This window comes from Carcharodon carcharias (assembly GCF_017639515.1).
Source record: "Carcharodon carcharias isolate sCarCar2 chromosome 36 unlocalized genomic scaffold, sCarCar2.pri SUPER_36_unloc_18, whole genome shotgun sequence".
In the NCBI taxonomy this organism is placed as follows: Eukaryota; Metazoa; Chordata; class Chondrichthyes; order Lamniformes; family Lamnidae; genus Carcharodon; species Carcharodon carcharias.
This window is the reverse complement of record NW_024470735.1, coordinates 145,455-163,744: the sequence shown is the minus strand read 5'-3', so window position 1 is coordinate 163,744 and position 18,290 is coordinate 145,455. Positions and strand designations below refer to the sequence as shown.

Below are 18,290 nucleotides of genomic sequence, written 5' to 3'. Positions count from 1 at the left end.
CCCTCCTATATCTCTGTAACCTCCTCCAGCCCCTACACCCCTCCCTATCTCTGTAACCTCCTCCAGCCCCTACACCCCTCCCTATCTCTGTAACCTCCTCCAGCCCCTACACCCCTCCCTATCTCTGTAACCTCCTCCAGCCCCTACACCCCTCCCTATCTCTGTAAGCTCCTCCTGTCCCTACACCCCTCCCTATCTCTGTAACCTCCTCCAGCCCCTACACCCCTCCCTATCTCTGTAACCTCCTCCCACCCCTACACCCCTCCCTATCTCTGTAACCTCCTCCAGCCCCTACACCCCTCCCTATCTCTGTAACCTCCTCCAGACCCTACACCCCCTCCCTATCTCTGTAACCTCCTCCAGCCCCTACACCCCTCCCTATCTCTGTAACTTCCTCCTGTCCCTACACCCCTCCCTATCTCTGTAACCTCCTCCAGCCCCTACACCCCTCCCTATCTCTGTAACCTCCTCCAGCCCCTACACGCCTCCCTATCTCTGTAACCTCCTCCAGCCCCTACACCCCTCCCTATCTCTGTAACCTCCTCCAGCCCCTACACCCCTCCCTATCTCTGTAAGCTCCTCCTGTCCCTACACCCCTCCCTATCTCTGTAACCTCCTCCAGCCCCTACACCCCTCCCTATCTCTGTAACCTCCTCCAGCCCCTACACCCCTCCCTATCTCTGTAACCTCCTCCAGCCCCTACACCTCTCCCTATCTCTGTAACCTCCTCCAGCCCCTACACCCCTCCCTATCTCTGTAACCTCCTCCAGCCCCTACACCCCTCCCTATCTCTGTAACTTCCTCCTGTCCCTACACCCCTCCCTATCTCTGTAACCTCCTCCAGCCCCTATACCCCTCCCTATCTCTGTAACCTCCTCCAGCCCCTACACGCCTCCCTATCTCTGTAACCTCCTCCAGCCCCTACACCCCTCCCTATCTCTGTAACCTCCTCCAGCCCCTACACCCCTCCTTATCTCTGTAATCTCCTCCCGCCCTTACACCCCTCCCTATCTCTGTAACCTCCTTCAGTCCCTACACCCCTCCCTATCTCTGTAACCTCCTCCAGCCCCTACACCCCTCCCTATCTCTGTAACCTCCTCCAGCCCCTACACCCCTCCCTATCTCTGTAACCTCCTCCAACCCCTACACCCCTCCCTATCTCTGTAACCTCCTCCAACCCCTACACCCCTCCCTATTTCTGTAACCTCCTCCAGCCCCTACACCCCTCTCTATCTCTGTAACCTCCTCCAGCCCCTACAACCCTCCGAGATCTCTGCGTTCCTCCAATACCGGCCTCTTGACCATCCCCCGATTCCCATCGCTCCACCATTGGCGGCCGGGCCTTCAGCTGCCTGGGGGGGCCCTGAGCTCTGGAATTCCCACCCTAAACCTCTCTCTCTCCCACCCACTCCCCCTCGCTCTCTCTCTCTCCCCTCCTTTACGATGCTCCTTAAACCTGTCCTCTCTGACTGAGCTTTTTTGGACTCCCGTCCCTAATATCTCCTCATGGGTCAGGGTCCATTTTATAAATAAAACACCTCCGGTTGATCCTGTTATGAAACGCGCTGGGGTATTTGATGACGCTAAGAGGCGCTTGACGAACGAAAGCTGTCGATGCTTTTGGCGGCCATTTTGTACTTGAGGCCTTGCCTCAATTTGCCGAGTTCACACTATTGGATCAGCTGTGAAGGCTGTGGGGGGTGGGGGGGGCGGGGGGGGGGGGGGGGGTTGCTGACTGAAAATATCAAACCCGAGGTGGGTGAGATTTGCCTCCGACGCAAGGGGGTCGATGGAAGTCAACGGTGGTGGGATTCTGGGACCTGAGCGAATGAGAGGCTCGAGGCCTGATTGGCCCTCCTGCAGCTATTGCGCCAGGTTGACGTCTGGCAGGAGGGGGGTAGTGGGGTGGGGGGGGGGGGGGGGGGTGGGGGGGTGGATTAGTGGGGGGAGGGGGAGGGAATTTCTCACACAGATTCCGTCCGGCTCATCCACCCGGGACATGGACCCCAGTGACCCCGCCAACGGCCACAATGTTACCTGGCTGCTCTTTGGGACGGGATCGGCTGGGAGTGGCGTCGCTGGGGGAGGTGGTCTTCCTGGCGGACCCTGGAGGGTGGGCTGCTCGGAGACAAGTAAAAGGGTTAAGAAATGCAGTCGCCACCACCCCCACCCCCACCCCCATCAACCAACCAGCTTCAACCGCTCGGAGTGAACACACCCCCCCCCACCACCCCCCAACTTCGATATAGAGCACCCTCCCTTACCCCACCCGCCAACAATACCTCGAAACTCCCTCCCTCCCCTCCCAACCAATCGCGACAGACAAAATGGCGGCTACCGCTCACTCGTCAACCACCATCGCAAGGGCCAATGGGACGTTGGCCTTTAGTAACCAGGGAGGGGGCGGGTTTAGGGTCGGGGGTGGTGGTGGGGTGGGGGGGAGCAGGATCTGAAGGGAAAGTTGAATCCCGACAGCAAAGCCTTGGTCGGGACACAGTTCACCTACAGGGGGCAGCGCTGCTCCCCCTGCACCCCGAGGGAATCGGCCCTCGGAGGGAGGTGGCGGGGGGGGGGGTTGGCCGGAACGACCCCCACACCCTAAGGGGCTTAAACTCCGAGGAGAGATGGGACGAGCTGGGTTCCTGTCCCGGTGATTCGATCGAGGCTTTTTAGCATTCGAAAGGGATCGATAAGGAGGGAGAGGCTTCGGTGGGGGCGTTGGGGGGTGGTGGGGGGAGTCAGGGACAAGGGGTTTATTTTGAATTCATTCGTGGGATGTGGGCGTCGCTGGCTGGGCCAACATTTACTGCCCATCCCTCATTGCCCTTGTCCAGAGGGCATCTTTGAGACGTGGCTGTGGGGTCTGGAGTCACATGTAGGCCAGACCGGGTAAGATTTCCCTCCCTAAATGGGGCATTCGTGACCCAGATGGGTTTTTAACCACAATCGACAATGGTTTCACGGTCACGATTAGAATTTTAATGCCAGATTTTTTTATTGAATCCGAATTCCACCATCTCCCGGGTTGGGATTCGAACCTGGGTCCCCAGAGCATGACCCTGGGTCTCTGGAATACTAGCCCAATGCGGCATGGCCTCCTCCTGTGGAAGGTCAGAACCTTAAAACACCCAAGTGGTTGGAAGGGTGGGGGGGGGGGGGGGTTGTTCAGGAGTGAACCCTGAGGGAGGTAGAGGTGAAGAAATCTCCCCCACAGGAAGCCTGCGGCCTACTTGCCTCTCGCCAGAGAGAGAGGCCCCCCTCAGACCGGCCTCCAGTCCCCAGGTGGCAACCCAAGTGCGGGTGAAGGGTTCAGGGGGGTGGCAGGGAAGGGGGGAGGCATCAATTTACCCTGGGTGGACAGGAGGGGGCAGGGGGGAGGGTGGAGTCCACAGGGGGCAGAAGCTTAAAGTTGGAGCCGGGGGTGATGTCAAGAAGCACTTTGGACACACACACACAGGGGAGGCGGGAATCTGGAACTCTCCCCCCAACCCCGCCCCCCCCACAACCCCCACCCCAAAAGAAGTTGTCGAAGGTGGGAGGGGAGGAGGGGGTCAATTGGAAATTTCCACACGGAGGTGTTTGGATTTTTGTTGGGTAAGGTGGGGGGACCCGGGCGGGCAGATGGGGCTAGGATATAGATCAGCCGTGATCTGATCGATTGAACGGAGGGATAGGCTGGAGGGGCTGAATGGCCTCGTCAGGGTGGGGCCCAGAGGGACTTTCAATGTGGGGGTCCCGCTCGTGAGGCGAATGGGGTAATGGGTGGGGGCGGGGAAGGGGGGGGGGTGATCCACAGGCCCGAAAATCCCTCTCTTGAATTGTTGGGGGGGGCGGTGGTTGGGGGTGTGGGGGAGCGACATCGTGGGTCAAAAACCATGGCCGGGTAAGGTCAAGGTGGCGGCTGGAGACACCCAGGGGCCAGGGGCGCCCGGCACAGCTTCCCCAACACGCTCCACCTAAACTGGACCGCGCCAAGAGTGACTGGGTGCCTCCCCAACGGAACGTTCTAGAAGTGCGGCTGGAACTTTCCCCTGCCCTCCCTCCCTCCCTCCCTCCACCAGCAACCACCTACCCACCACCCCCCCCCGCCCCCAACAACCCTCCCCAAAACATCCGAGGTTACTGCCCGTCCCCAACCTCCCTCCCTCCCACCGCCATGGCTACTTCTCCCACAATGCACAGCGGTTACCTGGCACACTTTGACCACTGGGTCTGGTGGTAGAGGCTTTGATGGTGGAGCAGGCCTCAAGAGCAGCTGAGGGGCTGGCTGCAAGGAGAAAACAGAAGCACAGGGGGAGACGAGAGAGGAAAACAAAAGGACACGTACACAGAGAGGGGGCATCACAGAGGAGGTTGGTTAGTCAAGCAACATTGAGGTTATTGAAGATGGTGGAGCTACGACATGTTGGTTACCGTGGGCAATGGGCAGCGCCGGTTACCATGGCAGCCTAGCGGATTGCATGCAGTCAGCGTGCACGGTTAAGGTCGATGGATGGTTATGTATGCGTAGGCCTTGGCGATGGAGGAAGGTCAGGGGGTCCCCATCTCAGGGTCAGAAGGGTTGTGGCTCCGAGCTCCCCAACCCAGGGCCGCACGCCCGGCGCCGGTCCTGAGGGGAGTGCCGCACTGTCGGAGGCGCTGGTCTTCCGGGATAAGGAGGCACCTCTCCCCCCAACTCCCCCCTACCCCCACCCCACAACCGCCAACCCAGCACCCCCCCCCCCCCCCACTGCCATCCAACCCCCCACCCGACCCCCCCCCCCCAACCCCCACCACCCACCACCCACCCACCCATCCCCCAGCTGCCCGGCGTGCCAGTCTGCCTCTGCGGTGCCCGGTCCCAGGCCCAGGAACCCGACCCCACCGCCGGCACCCCCTCAACCCTACGTGGCAAGGGCATGGGCGGCGGCTGGACCCAGAGCCTGAAACCAGGCCCTGTCGAACCCACCGTGCCAGCCAGTCCCCTCCAAGGGGGCCCTTTACAAAGGGGTGCGGGTGTCTCTGGCTGGGCCTGTGTTTATTGCCCATCCCTAATTGCCCCTTGAGAAGGTGGGGGTGAGCTGCCTTCTTGAGCCGCTGCGGTCCCCTGTGGTGTAGGTACACCCACCGTGCTGTTAGGGAGGGAGTTCCAGGATTTGGACCCAGCGACAGTGAAGGAACAGCCGATATATTTCCAAATCAGGATGGTGAGGGGCTCGGAGGGGAACTTCCAGGTGGTGGTGTTCCCCATGTGTCTGCTGCCCTTGTCCTTCTAGATGGTAGAGGTCGTGGGCTTGGAAGGTGCGGGGACTTTAACAGTGAAATGAGGTCCCCAACAAAATTGAAGGACCAGTGTTGTTGAGTGAATACCGAACGCCCAAATTACCTTAAACGACTGCGCTGGCCTCATCTCGGTCTGTTGGAGCCAATCTGGAGGTTTACACCGCGGCCGGTCAGCTAGGGGCGCCCGAGTGCCATTCTCCATCCTGGAACCCCTGAAATATTCAGCGGGAGAGGGGGTTGGGGGGGCAGAGGGTAAAAGGTCAAAGTGCAGACATGCTAACCTCATGTCACATCACCAAACGTTCACGCCCGCAGCTGACTTACCAAAATGGTGGCACCGTCAAAACATGTTCACCTTCGGCGATCCTGCACCCCCACATTAGCACAGGTAGCCCCCACACTCTGTTAACATCTTTGGGGGGGGCGGTCACAGTCAATCCTCTTTACACTGGTGCGAAAAGGAAGCCATAGTTCCAACCCCACCGCCAACTTCTCTCTCCTGTAGGGGACTATGATTTATCCAGAACGGGGTCAAGGGTGAGGGGCTTCAGTCCATGTGGAGCGACTGGGAGAAGCTGGGATTGTTCTCCTTAGAGCGGAGAAGGTTAAGGGGGAGATTGAATCGAGGCGTTCAGAATCAGGAAGGGGGGGTTCGGACAGAGTAAATAAGGAGAAACTGTTCCCACCGGGCAGGAGGGTCGGTAACCAGAGGGGACACAGATTGAAGAGAATCAGGAAGGGGGGGTTCGGACAGAGTAAATAAGGAGAAACTGTTCCCACCGGGCAGGAGGGTCGGTAACCAGAGGGGACACAGATTGAAGAGAATCAGGAAGGGGGGGTTCGGACAGAGTCAATAAGGAGAAAGTGTTCTCACTGGGCAGGAGGGTCGGTAACCAGAGGGGACACAGATTGAAGAGAATCGGGAATGGGGGGGGGGGGTTTCGGACAGAGTAAATAAGGAAAAACTGTTCCCACTGGGCAGGAGGGTCGGTAACCAGAGGGGACACAGATTGAAGAGAATCAGGAAGGGGGTTCGGACAGAGTAAATAAGGGGAAACTGTTCCCACTGGGCAGGAGGGTCGGTAACCAGAGGGGACACAGATTGAAGAGAATCGGGAATGGGGGGGGGGGGTTTCGGACAGAGTAAATAAGGAAAAACTGTTCCCACTGGGCAGGAGGGTCGGTAACCAGAGGGGACACAGATTGAAGAGAATCGGGAAGGGAACCAGAGAGGGAAATAAGGGGAATTTGTTTTTATTTACACAGCGAGTTGTTGTGATCTGGAAGGCGCTGCCTGAAAGGGCGGTGGAAGCAGATTCAATAGGAACTTTCAAAAGGGGGGGAATCGCATAAATACTGGAAGGGGGGACGTTTACAGGGATATGGAGGGGGGAGAAAGAAAGGGGGGTGTGGGTGGGATTAATCGGACAGATCTTTCAAAGAGCCAGCACAGGAACGATGGGCTGAATGGTCTCCTGCTGCTCTGGATCTTTCTGTGACCGGTAACAGCAACAGATTGAAAGAGACAAACCCTCATTTCCTCATGCTGTCACCACCTGCACTTTAATGAACAGATGAGTCATGTCGAAGGTCAAATGACATCACTTCCCAATTTCCCGTCAGAATCGGGAAGCAATCCTTCAACTCAAAATCTCCCCAAGGCTGAGCAAGCATGTTCCAGTTCCTCGAAAAACATCAGACACTCCCAGGACAGGTACAGCACGGGGTTAGATACAGAGTAAAACTCCCTCTACACTGTCCCCATGAAACACTCCCAGGACAGGTACAGCACGGGGTTAGATACAGAGTAAATCTCCCTCTACACTGTCCCCATCAAACACTCCCAGGACAGGTACAGCACGGGGTTAGATACAGAGTAAATCTCCCTCTACACTGTCCCCATCAAACACTCCCAGGACAGGTACAGCACGGGGTTAGATACAGAGTAAAGCTCCCTCTACACTGTCCCCATCAAACACTCCCAGGACAGGTACAGCACGGGGTTAGATACAGAGTAAAGCTCCCTCTACACTGTCCCCAGTAAAGGGGGGTGGGTTGCTACCTAACCACTCAATGCTGCCCCTCTCAGATGAAATGGCTCCACATACTGTGGCCTCACTGTACCCTGTGTTCCACTCTGCTCCCGATGCCAATGGCACACCAGGCTGGAGACCCTAACTGACCTTTGAAGGGGTCGCACATGTTGCGGTCCGCGCCCCTTGACCTCTCGCTTCGGTCGTTGGCCAGTACGGACAGCGGTGAGGGAAACACACCTCGTGCCCGCTTGGCAGCACTGCGACGACTCCCCTGCTCGAAGAGTCTGTCACTGGCGGCTAACCTCCTCTTCCAGTCACTCCGCTGGCTGTTCCGAAGCTCGATGAGGAAGCAGCTGGTGAAGTGCAGCAACTTCCTCCCCAAGCAGATGGAGCAGAGATTCAGGCACAGCGCCGTCAGTTTGGTGAAAATAGTCTCGGAGCATCACGCAAATCAGCAGCGAGAAAGGACAGTCATTTCCACCACCATCATAGCCCAACCAGCGATAGCTCCTGCTCTATATAAAGACAACCAAGGTTCAGCAAGCAACCACGGATTCAAACTCTGTCGCTTGGAGGCAGAGACTGACCAACCCTGTTGGCCAACACGTCAAGGTACACCCGTCCGTGTGGAGAGGCTGGAGAAGCTGGGATTGTTCTCCTTAGAGCGGAGAAGGTTAAGGGGGAGATTGAATCGAGGCGTTCAAAATCAGGAAGGGAGGGGGTTCGGACAGAGTAAGTAAGGAGAAACTGTTCCCACTGGGCAGGAGGGTCGGTAACCAGAGGGGACACAGATTGAAGAGAATCGGGAAGGGAACCAGAGGGGGGAGATGAGGAGAATTTGTTTTTATTTACACAGCGAGTTGTTGTGATCTGGAAGGCGCTGCCTGAAAGGGCGGTGGAAGCAGATTCAACAGGAACTTTCAAAAGGTGGGGAGGAATCGGATAAATACTGGAAGGGGGGAAAAATTGCAGGGATATGGGGGAGAGAGCGGGAGGGGTGTGGGACTAACTGGATTGATCTTTCACAGAGCCAGCACAGGGACGATGGGCTGAATGGCCTCAGCTGGGCTGTAGGGCTCAATGGCTGTGTGAGCTGGGCTAGGCAGGATAAGGCTACTCACACACGCGACATTTCTCGACCCCAGTGATACTGCCTCGAGGGTCAGTTCCTGCTTTAGGAATCAGTGTCGACAAGGCAAGGCCAACTTATCCCGACATTAAACCATCCCAACTGAGCACGGGAGAGTCGGGCAGAGAGCGGGGAGAGTCTCCGGGGGAGAGTCACCAGGGGAGAGTGGGGAGAGTCACTGGGGGAGAGAGTGGGGAAAGTCACCAGGGGACAGAGTGGGGAGAGTCACCGGGGGAGAGAGCGGGGAGAGTCACCGGGGGAGAGAGTGGAGAGAGTGACTGGGGGAGAGAGTGAGGAGAGTCACCGGGAGAGAGTGGGGAGAGTGACCGGGGGAGAGAGTGGGGAGAGTCACAGGGAGAGAGTGGGGAAAGTGACCGGGGGAGAGAGTGGGGAGAGTGACCGGGGGAGAGAGTGGGGAGAGTGACCGGGGGAGAGAGTGGGGAGAGTGACCGGGGGAGAGAGTGGGGAGAGTCACCGGGGGAGAGAGTGGGGAGAGTCACCGGGGGAGAGAGTGGGGAGAGTCACCGGGGGAGAGAGTGGGGAGAGTCACCGGGGGAGAGAGTGGGGAGAGTCACCGGGGGAGAGAGTGGGAGAGTCACCGGGGGAGAGAGTGGGGAGAGTCACCGGGGGAGAGAGTGGGGAGAGTGACCGGGGGAGAGAGTGGGGAGAGTCACCGGGGGAGAGTGGGGAGAGTGACCGGGGACCGGGGGAGAGAGTGGGGAGAGTGACCGGGGGAGAGTGACCGGGGGAGAGAGTGGGGAGAGTGACCGGGGGAGAGAGTGGGGAGAGTGACCGGGGGAGAGAGTGGGGAGAGTGACCGGGGGAGAGAGTGGGGAGAGTGACCGGGGGAGAGAGTGGGGAGAGTCACCGGGGGAGAGTGGGGAGAGTGACCGGGCGAGAGAGCGGGGAGAGTCACCGGGGGAGAGAGCGGGGAGAGTCACCGGGGGAGAGAGCGGGGAGAGTCACCGGGGGAGAGAGTGGGGAGAGTGACCGGGGGAGAGAGTGGGGAGAGTCACCAGGGGAGAGAGTGGGGAGAGTGACCGGGGGAGAGAGTGGGGAGAGTCACCGGGGGAGAGAGTGGGGAGAGTGACTGGGGGAGAGAGCGGGGAGAGAGTGGGGAGAGTGACCGGGGGAGAGAGTGGGGAGAGTGACCGGGGGAGAGAGTGGGGAGAGTGACCGGGGGAGAGAGTGGGGAGAGTCACCGGGGGAGAGAGTGAGGAGAGTGACCGGGGGAGAGAGTGGGGAGAGTCACCGGGGGAGAGAGTGGGGAGAGTCACCGGGGGAGAGAGTGGGGAGAGTGACCGGGCGAGAGAGCGGGGAGAGTCACCGGGGGAGAGAGCGGGGAGAGTCACCGGGGGAGAGAGTGGGGAGAGTGACCGGGGGAGAGAGTGGGGAGAGTCACCAGGGGAGAGAGTGGGGAGAGTGACCGGGGGAGAGAGTGGGGAGAGTCACTGGGGGAGAGAGTGGGGAGAGTGACCGGGGGAGAGAGCGGGGAGAGAGTGGGGAGAGTCACCGGGGGAGAGAGTGGGGAGAGTGACGAGAGTGACCGGGGGAGAGAGTGGGGAGAGTCACCGTGGGAGAGTGGGGAGAGTCACCAGGGGAGAGAGTGGGGAGAGTCACCGGGGGAGAGAGTGAGGAGAGTGACCGGGGGAGAGAGCGGGGAGAGTCACCGGGGGAGAGAGTGGGGAGAGTCACCGGGGGAGAGAGTGAGGAGAGTGACCGGGGGAGAGAGTGGGGAGAGTCACCGGGGGAGAGTGGGGAGAGTCACCAGGGGAGAGAGTGGGGAGAGTGACCGGGGGAGAGAGTGGGGAGAGTCACCGGGGGAGAGAGTGGGGAGAGTCACCGGGGGAGAGAGTGGGGAGAGTCACCGGGGGAGAGTGGGGAGAGTCACCGGGGGAGAGAGTGGGGAGAGTCACCGGGGGAGAGAGTGAGGAGAGTGACGGGGGAGAGAGTGGGGAGAGTCACCGGGGGAGAGTGGGGAGAGTCACCAGGGGAGAGAGTGGGGAGAGTCACCGGGGGAGAGAGTGGGGAGAGTGACCGGGGGAGAGAGTGGGGAGAGTGACCGGGGGAGAGAGCGGGGAGAGTCACCGGGGGAGAGAGTGGGGAGAGTGACCGGGGGAGAGAGTGGGGAGAGTGACTGGGGGAGAGAGTGGGGAGAGTGACCGGGGGAGAGAGTGGGGAGAGTGACTGGGGGAGAGAGTGGGGAGAGTGACCGGGGGAGAGTGGGGAGAGTCACCGGGGGAGAGAGTGAGGAGAGTGACCGGGGGAGAGAGTGGGGAGAGTCACCGGGGGAGAGTGGGGAGAGTCACCAGGGGAGAGAGTGGGGAGAGTGACCGGGGGAGAGAGTGGGGAGAGTCACCAGGGGAGAGAGTGGGGAGAGTCACCGGGGGAGAGAGTGGGGAGAGTCACCGGGGGAGAGAGTGAGGAGAGTGACCGGGGGAGAGAGTGGGGAGAGTCACCGGGGGAGAGTGGGGAGAGTCACCAGGGGAGAGAGTGGGGAGAGTCACCGGGGGAGAGAGTGGGGAGAGTGACCGGGGGAGAGAGCGGGGAGAGTCACCGGGGGAGAGAGTGGGGAGAGTCACCGGGGGAGAGAGTGAGGAGAGTGACTGGGGGAGAGAGTGGGGAGAGTCACCGGGGGAGAGTGGGGAGAGTCACCAGGGGAGAGAGTGGGGAGAGTGACCGGGGGAGAGAGTGGGGAGAGTCACCGGGGGAGAGAGTGGGGAGAGTCACCGGGGGAGCAACTCCCTGGGGGTCTCGCTCAAAATCTCCTCAGCTTCGAGTCAGGGACAGAGGAGCAGGGGGTCCGTTCAGCCCCTCGAGCCTGTCGGGATGCTAAGTGGACTCCCTCCCCCCCTCCCTCCGCCTGAGGGAGAGGGTAACGGAGGAGGGAGAGGGACAGGGACGAGGTGGGGGGTAATCTTTTCTCCAAAGTGCAGGCCCACACTAAAGCTGGCCGAGGATAGCAGGGAGCAGCACCCACAGGCCCCAAGTGTGGTTCAGAGCTGGAGGAATAGCCTGAGAGAGGCAGAGAGAGAGAGAGAGAGAGAGAGAGGGAGAGAGGGAAGGAGCAAGCAGCTGAGGGAGAGCAACACTCGCAGTGAACAATTTACCATTCTGCATCTTGGGAAACCCACTCCTGCAGGACACCGAGCCGATAGCCACCTGTCGCACTGCATTGTGGGTAAGAAGACACAGCAATTGGTCAACATGTCAATGGAAGGCACGTGGGAGAGATGGGGGGAGGGGGGAGGCGGGGCGGGGGGTGGGGGGAAGCGGGGTGGGGGGGGAGGAGGAGGCGGGGCGGGTGGTGGGGGGGAGCGGGGTGGGGGGTGGGGGAGGGGGAAGGCGGGGTGGGGGGAGGGGGGAAGCGGGGTGGGGGGAAGCGGGGTGGGGGGGAGGGGGAGGCGGGGCGGGGTGGTGGGGGGGGAGCGGGGTGGGGGGAGGGGGGAAGCGGGGTGGGGGGTGGGGGGAGGGGGAAGCGGGGGTGGGGGTTGGGGGGAGGGGGGAACGCGGGGTGGGAGGAGGGGGGGAATGCGGGGTGGGGGAGGGGGGAAGCGGAGGGTGGGGGGAGGGGGGAAGCGGGGTGGGGGGAGGGGGGAAGCGGGGGTGGGGGGTGGGGGGAAGCGGGGTGGTGGGGAGGGGGGGAAGTGGGGTGGGGGAGGGGGGAAGCTGGGGTGGGGGGAGGGGGGAAAGCGGGGTGGGGGGAGGGGGGAAGCGGAGGTGGGAGGACGGGGGAGAAGCGGGGTGGGGGGAGGGGGGAAAGCTGGAGGTGGGGGGAAAGCGGGGTGGGGAGGGGGAAGCGGGGTGGGGGGAAGCGGGGTGGGGAGGGGGGAAGCGGGGGGGGGGGTAGGGGGAAGCGGGGTGGGGGGAGGGGGAAGCGGGGGTGGGGGGAAGCGGGGTGGGGGAGGGGGATGCGGGGTGGGGGGAGGGGGGAAGCGGGGTGGGGGGAGGGGGGAAGCGGGGTGGGGGGAGGGGGAAGCGGGGTGGGGGGAGGGGGGGAAGCGGGGTGGGGGGAGGGGGGAAGCCGGGGTGGGGGGAAGCGGGGTGGGGGAGGGGGGAAGCGGGGTGGGGGGAAGCGGGGTGGGGGAGGGGAAGCGGGGTGGGGGAGGGGGGAAGCGGGGTGGGGGAGGGGGGAAAGCGGGGTGGGGGAGGGGGGAGCGGGGTGGGGGAGGGGGGAAGCGGGGTGGGGAGGGGGGGAAGCGGGGTGGGGGTTGGGGGAGGGGGGGAAGCGGGGTGGGGGGAGGGGGGAAGCGGGGTGGGGGGAGGGGGAAGCGGGGTGGGGGAGGGGGGAAGCGGGGTGGGGGGAGGGGGGAAGCGGGGTGGGGGGTAGGGGGAAGCGGGGTGGGGGGTGGGGGGAAGTGGGGTGGGGGGAGGGGGGAAGCGGGGTGGGGGAGGGGGGGAAGCGGGGGTGGGGGGTTGGGGGGAAGCGGGGTGGGGGGAGGGGGAAGCGGGGTGGGGGGTAGGGGGGAAGAGGGGTGGGGGGAGGGGGGAAGCGGGGTGGGGGGAGGGGGAAGCGGGGTGGGGGGAGGGGGGAAGCGGGGTGGGGGGTTGGGGGGAAACGGGGTGGGGGGAGGGGAGGGGGGTGGGGAAGAGGCAGATACATTGGAAAGGGTAACAAGAGGCATAGAGCTATCTATACAGCCTTTACAAAGGAGCCTCACATGAACAGGGTCCTTACATAGAGTCTCAATGGCACAGGAGGAGGCCATTCAGGCCTTCACACCCCAGCGCCCTTAGCTAGAGCGGGCGATAGCAGGGGGAAGGGGGAATGTTACTTTCACTCTAAGAGGCTGTGATAAAGAAAGGCTGGGCCAGAGTCTGCTTCCTCCGGCTATTGTTAAATCCTAGCCTCAGTTCCTTGGTCGGTCACACACACACACACACACACACACACACAGAGAGAGAGAGAGAGAGAGCTGTGCAGATATTTCTTCACAGACAAGGCTGCTGGGGCTCAGAATTATTTCACACAGACATTGCTCCAGTCAGAGAGCACAGCATCTCTTAAAGGAACATTGGATCATCAACTGAAGCAGTGATACAGAGGGATAAAGGGGAGAGCGGGGCAGTGGGATTAGTCTGGGATTGATACAGGGCTATGGGGGACAGGGTTTGGGGGTTGGGTGAAGGGACGGGGTCGGGCGGGGTGACAGGGTCGGGGTTGGGGGTCGGGCGGGGTGACAGGGTCGGGGTTGGGGGTCGGGCGGGGTGACAGGGTCGGGGTTGGGGGTCGGGCGGGGTGACAGGGTCGGGGTTGGGGGTCGGGCGGGGTGACAGGGTCGGGGTTGGGGGTCGGGCGGGGTGACAGGGTCGGGGTTGGGGGTCGGGCGGGGTGACAGGGTCGGGGTTGGGGGTCGGGCGGGGTGACAGGGTCGGGGTTGGGGGTCGGGCGGGGTGACAGGGTCGGGGTTGGGGGTCGGGCGGGGGTGACAGGGTCGGGGTTGGGGGTCGGGCGGGGGTGACAGGGTCGGGGTTGGGGGTCGGGCGGGGTGACAGGGTCGGGGTTGGGGGTCGGGCGGGGTGACAGGGTCGGGGTTTGGGGGTCGGGCGGGGTGACAGGGTCGGGGTTGGGGGTCGGGCGGGGTGACAGGGTCGGGGTTGGGGGTCGGGCGGGGTGACAGGGTCGGGGTTGGGGGTCGGGCGGGGTGACAGGGTCGGGGTTGGGGGTCGGGCGGGGTGACAGGGTCGGGGTTGGGGGTCGGGCGGGGTGACAGGGTCGGGGTTGGGGGTCGGGCGGGGTGACAGGGTCGGGGTTAGGGGTCAGGCAGGGTGACAGGGTCGGGGTTGGGGGTCGGGCGGGGTGACAGGCGTCTAGACTGAGATACCCAGGGGCATCACAACGTGCCCCGAGAGCCCAGAGGGTTGTGTCCTGTCCCTCAGAGTAGGGGGTTATGGGATTTTGGAGAGTCCTGGCTGGTGGGTGTCCGTCGAGCTGTCTCACCTGTAGCGCTGTGGGCTGGCCTTGCCCAGTCTCTGTAGCTCCGAACACAGCAGCTCCCGTTTGCAGTAACACAGGGAGAGCGAGGCCAGTAAGAGCAGCAGTAATGTCACCAACAGGGCAGCCACCAAGGCACTGCTACCTGGACCAGGGGACAGAGCAAAGGCAACCCCGTTACAAACTCTCCCAAACCGAGCCGAGCACAGTGTTAATGTAATCCTGAGGCCCGGGCTAATACTCGGGAGACCGGGTTCAAATCCCACCCCGGCCGCTGGTGGAATTTAAATCCGATGAATAAATCTGGGAATATAAAGCGAGTCTCAGTGACGGTGACCATGACGACCATCATCGATTGTCATAAAAACCCCATCTGGGTCACTAATGCCCCCTTTAGGGAGGGAAATCTGCCCTCCTTACCCGGTCTGGCCTACACGTGACTCCAGACCCACAGCCACGTGGTCGACTCTTAAACTGCCCCCCCACTGAAATGGCCGAGCGAGACCCTCAGTTTCTCAAAACACTCAAGAAGGCCAAAGGGTCTTAAAATTGAAGCCAGGCCCATTCAGAGTGATGTCAGGAAGCACTTCACACACACACACACACACACACACACACACAGACAGAGACACACAGAGACACACACACACATACACACACATACACAGACACGCACCTACACACGCACACACCTACACACACACACATCTACACACACACACATCTACACACACCGACACACACCTACACACACGCACACACACACACACCTACACACACACACAGACACCTACACACACACACACACACACCTACACACACACACACACACCACCACCCCTACACACACACACACTACCACCACACACACACTACCACACCACACCACCCCACCCTCACACACCCACCCACCCCCCCCACACCCCTACCCCCACACACACCCACTCACCTACACACACACACACACACACACCCTACACTCACCCTACCACACCACCACACACCTACACTCCACTACACCCTCAACACACACACACCTCCACCACTACCACACACACACACCTCACCTACACACACACACACAACCTATACACACATCCACCCACCCACCACACACCACCTACACCCACCCACACTCCCTACACCACACCCCCCTACACCACTCACCTACACACTCACCTACACACACACACACATACACACTCACCTCACACACACACCACACCACACACACACTCACCTACACACACACTCTCCTACACACACACACACCTACACACACACACACCTACACACCACCACCACTCCCTACACACACACCCACACCTACCACACCACCTACACACACACCACACCTACACACCTATACACACACACACACACACACACTCACCTACACACACCACAACACACCTACCACTCACCTACACACACACCTACACTCACCTACACACACACCTACACTCACCTACACACACACCTACACACACACACTCACCTACACACACACACACACACACACACACACACCTACACACACACTCACCTACACACACACTCACCTACACACACACTCACCTACACACACACACACTCACCTACACACACACACACTCACCTACACACACACACTCACCTACACACACACACTCCTACACACACACACACACACTCACTCACCTACACACACACACACCTACACACACACACACCTACACACACACACACTCACCTACACACACACACACACACACCTACACTCACCTACACACACACACACACACCTACACTCACCTACACACACACACACTCACCTACACACACACACACACACCTACCTACACACACACACACCTACACACACAGCCACACACACACACACACCTACACACACACACACTCACCTACACACACACACCTACACACACACCTACACACACACACACCTACACACTCACCTACACACACACACACACACACACACACACTCACCTACACACACACTCACCTACACACACACACACCTACACACACACACACTCACCTACACACACACACACCTACACACACACACACACCTACACACACACACACACCTACACACACACACACACCTACACACCTATACACACACACACACACACACACTCACCTACACACACACACACACACCTACACTCACCTACACACACACCTACACTCACCTACACACACACCTACACTCACCTACACACACACCTACACACACACACACTCACCTACACACACACACACACACACACACACCTACACACACACTCACCTACACACACACTCACCTACACACACACACACTCACCTACACACACACACTCACCTACACACACACACTCACCTACACACACACACTCCTACACACACACACTCACCTACACACACACACACCTACACACACACACACACACACACACTCACCTACACACACACACACACACACTCACCTACACACACACACCCACACACACACACACAAACAGACACAGGGGAGCGGGAATCCAGAACTCTCTCCCCCCCTATAAAGCTGTCGAGGCTGTGGAAGGGGAGGTCCAGGGTGGGAAGGGGCTGTTTGTAAGATTCCAGACATAGAGGGCTAGATGTTTGTTGGGTAAGAGAACCAAGGGTTGCGGAGCGATTTGGAGCGATGATACAGAACAGCTGTGATCTGAGCGAATGGAGGAACAGGCTCGAGGGGTTGAATGGCCACCAAATGTAAATGGTAGAAATGCTCCAGCTGTTGGTTCTTGGGTAACTGCATCTTACACAACTTGTGCTTCATAGTGCTCAGAGGATCGAGGCTGCAGTTACTCTGTGCTCACTGGCTGCTCGATCAGTCGGCCGTCTCTACTTCAGACAGCTCGCTCCACCAGACCCTCAGATATACCTCACGCTGCTGGCACTCACCTGTCAGTCACATTGTCATTAGTTCCCACGCTAGAGACTTCAGGGCATCTATCAACATGCCAAGTGCTGATGGATTGCCGCACTGTCGGAGGGTCAGTACTGAGGGAGCGCCGCACTGTCGGAGGGTCAGTACTGAGGGAGCGCCGCACTGTCGGAGGGTCAGTACTGAGGGAGCGCCGCACTGTCGGAGGGTCAGTACTGAGGGAGCGCCGCACTGTCGGAGGGTCAGTACTGAGGGAGCGCCGCACTGTTGGAGTGTCAGTACTGAGTGAGAGCCACACTGTCGGAGGGTCAGTACTGAGGGAGTGCCGCACTGTCGGAGGGGCTGTCTGGCTGGGCCAGACAATGGGATTTGGGACCTGTGGCAGGTCAGAGCTGGGGCGAGCAGGCTGAACCTGAGGCTGGACAAGTCTGGCGGTTGAGGAGCTGGAATGTCAGATGGAGGGACTGCCCTTCTCCAGATTCTAAAGATCCTTTGGCTCCCTCCCCTTCCTTCCTGAAGGGAATAATTGTCGAGCCAGCCTCAGGCTTCTAAATGTACAACACAGAATTTCACAAGGGGCCTGATAAAGGCGACGGAGTCGAATAGTCTCCAGACAGGCCAGAGGGTCAGCGAGAAAGGACCACACTATTGGGCCTTCTCCCAGAAGCCTTTGCACTTGACCTAATTTAGGATCAACACCAAAACATTAAAGTCACCACTGAGGTTTCTGACTTGGGTTTTAGTTAAGTGAGTGCGGGGGTTAGAGAGAGTTCACCGCAGCGCTGACATCACTCAGGCCTCGAGGGACAGGACTCAGTGCCCAGAGGAATGTAACAGAGGAAATTGTAAATGGACGCGGCCAGCTCCTGGAGGCTGGTGTGGGGGCTGGGAGAGAGAGAGCGAGAGGGAGGGGGCGAGGGTCTGCAGGCCTCCCCCTTGTCGACAGCTGTAGCCCTGGCTCCTGGTCACCATCGAGGCACGAGGTCCCCACACCCCAGCGGGGCA

The 18,290-nt window shown here is 60.4% G+C and overlaps 1 protein-coding gene across 1 annotated transcript in view; it reads right to left on the bottom strand.

Annotated features, from left to right (window-relative positions):
* Positions 1–2,037: 2,037 nt before the first annotated feature.
* Positions 2,038–18,290, bottom strand: part of adam15 (ADAM metallopeptidase domain 15) — a gene marked incomplete at both ends in the record, with an annotated part of 129,989 nt that continues 113,736 nt past the window's right edge. Inside the window, 5 exons of the mRNA XM_041181717.1 lie at positions 2,038–2,118; positions 4,190–4,267; positions 5,366–5,474; positions 11,538–11,597; positions 14,369–14,507. Coding sequence (XP_041037651.1) covers positions 2,038–2,118; positions 4,190–4,267; positions 5,366–5,474; positions 11,538–11,597; positions 14,369–14,507 — 467 coding nt within the window. The remainder of the gene's footprint in view (positions 2,119–4,189; positions 4,268–5,365; positions 5,475–11,537; positions 11,598–14,368; positions 14,508–18,290) is intronic.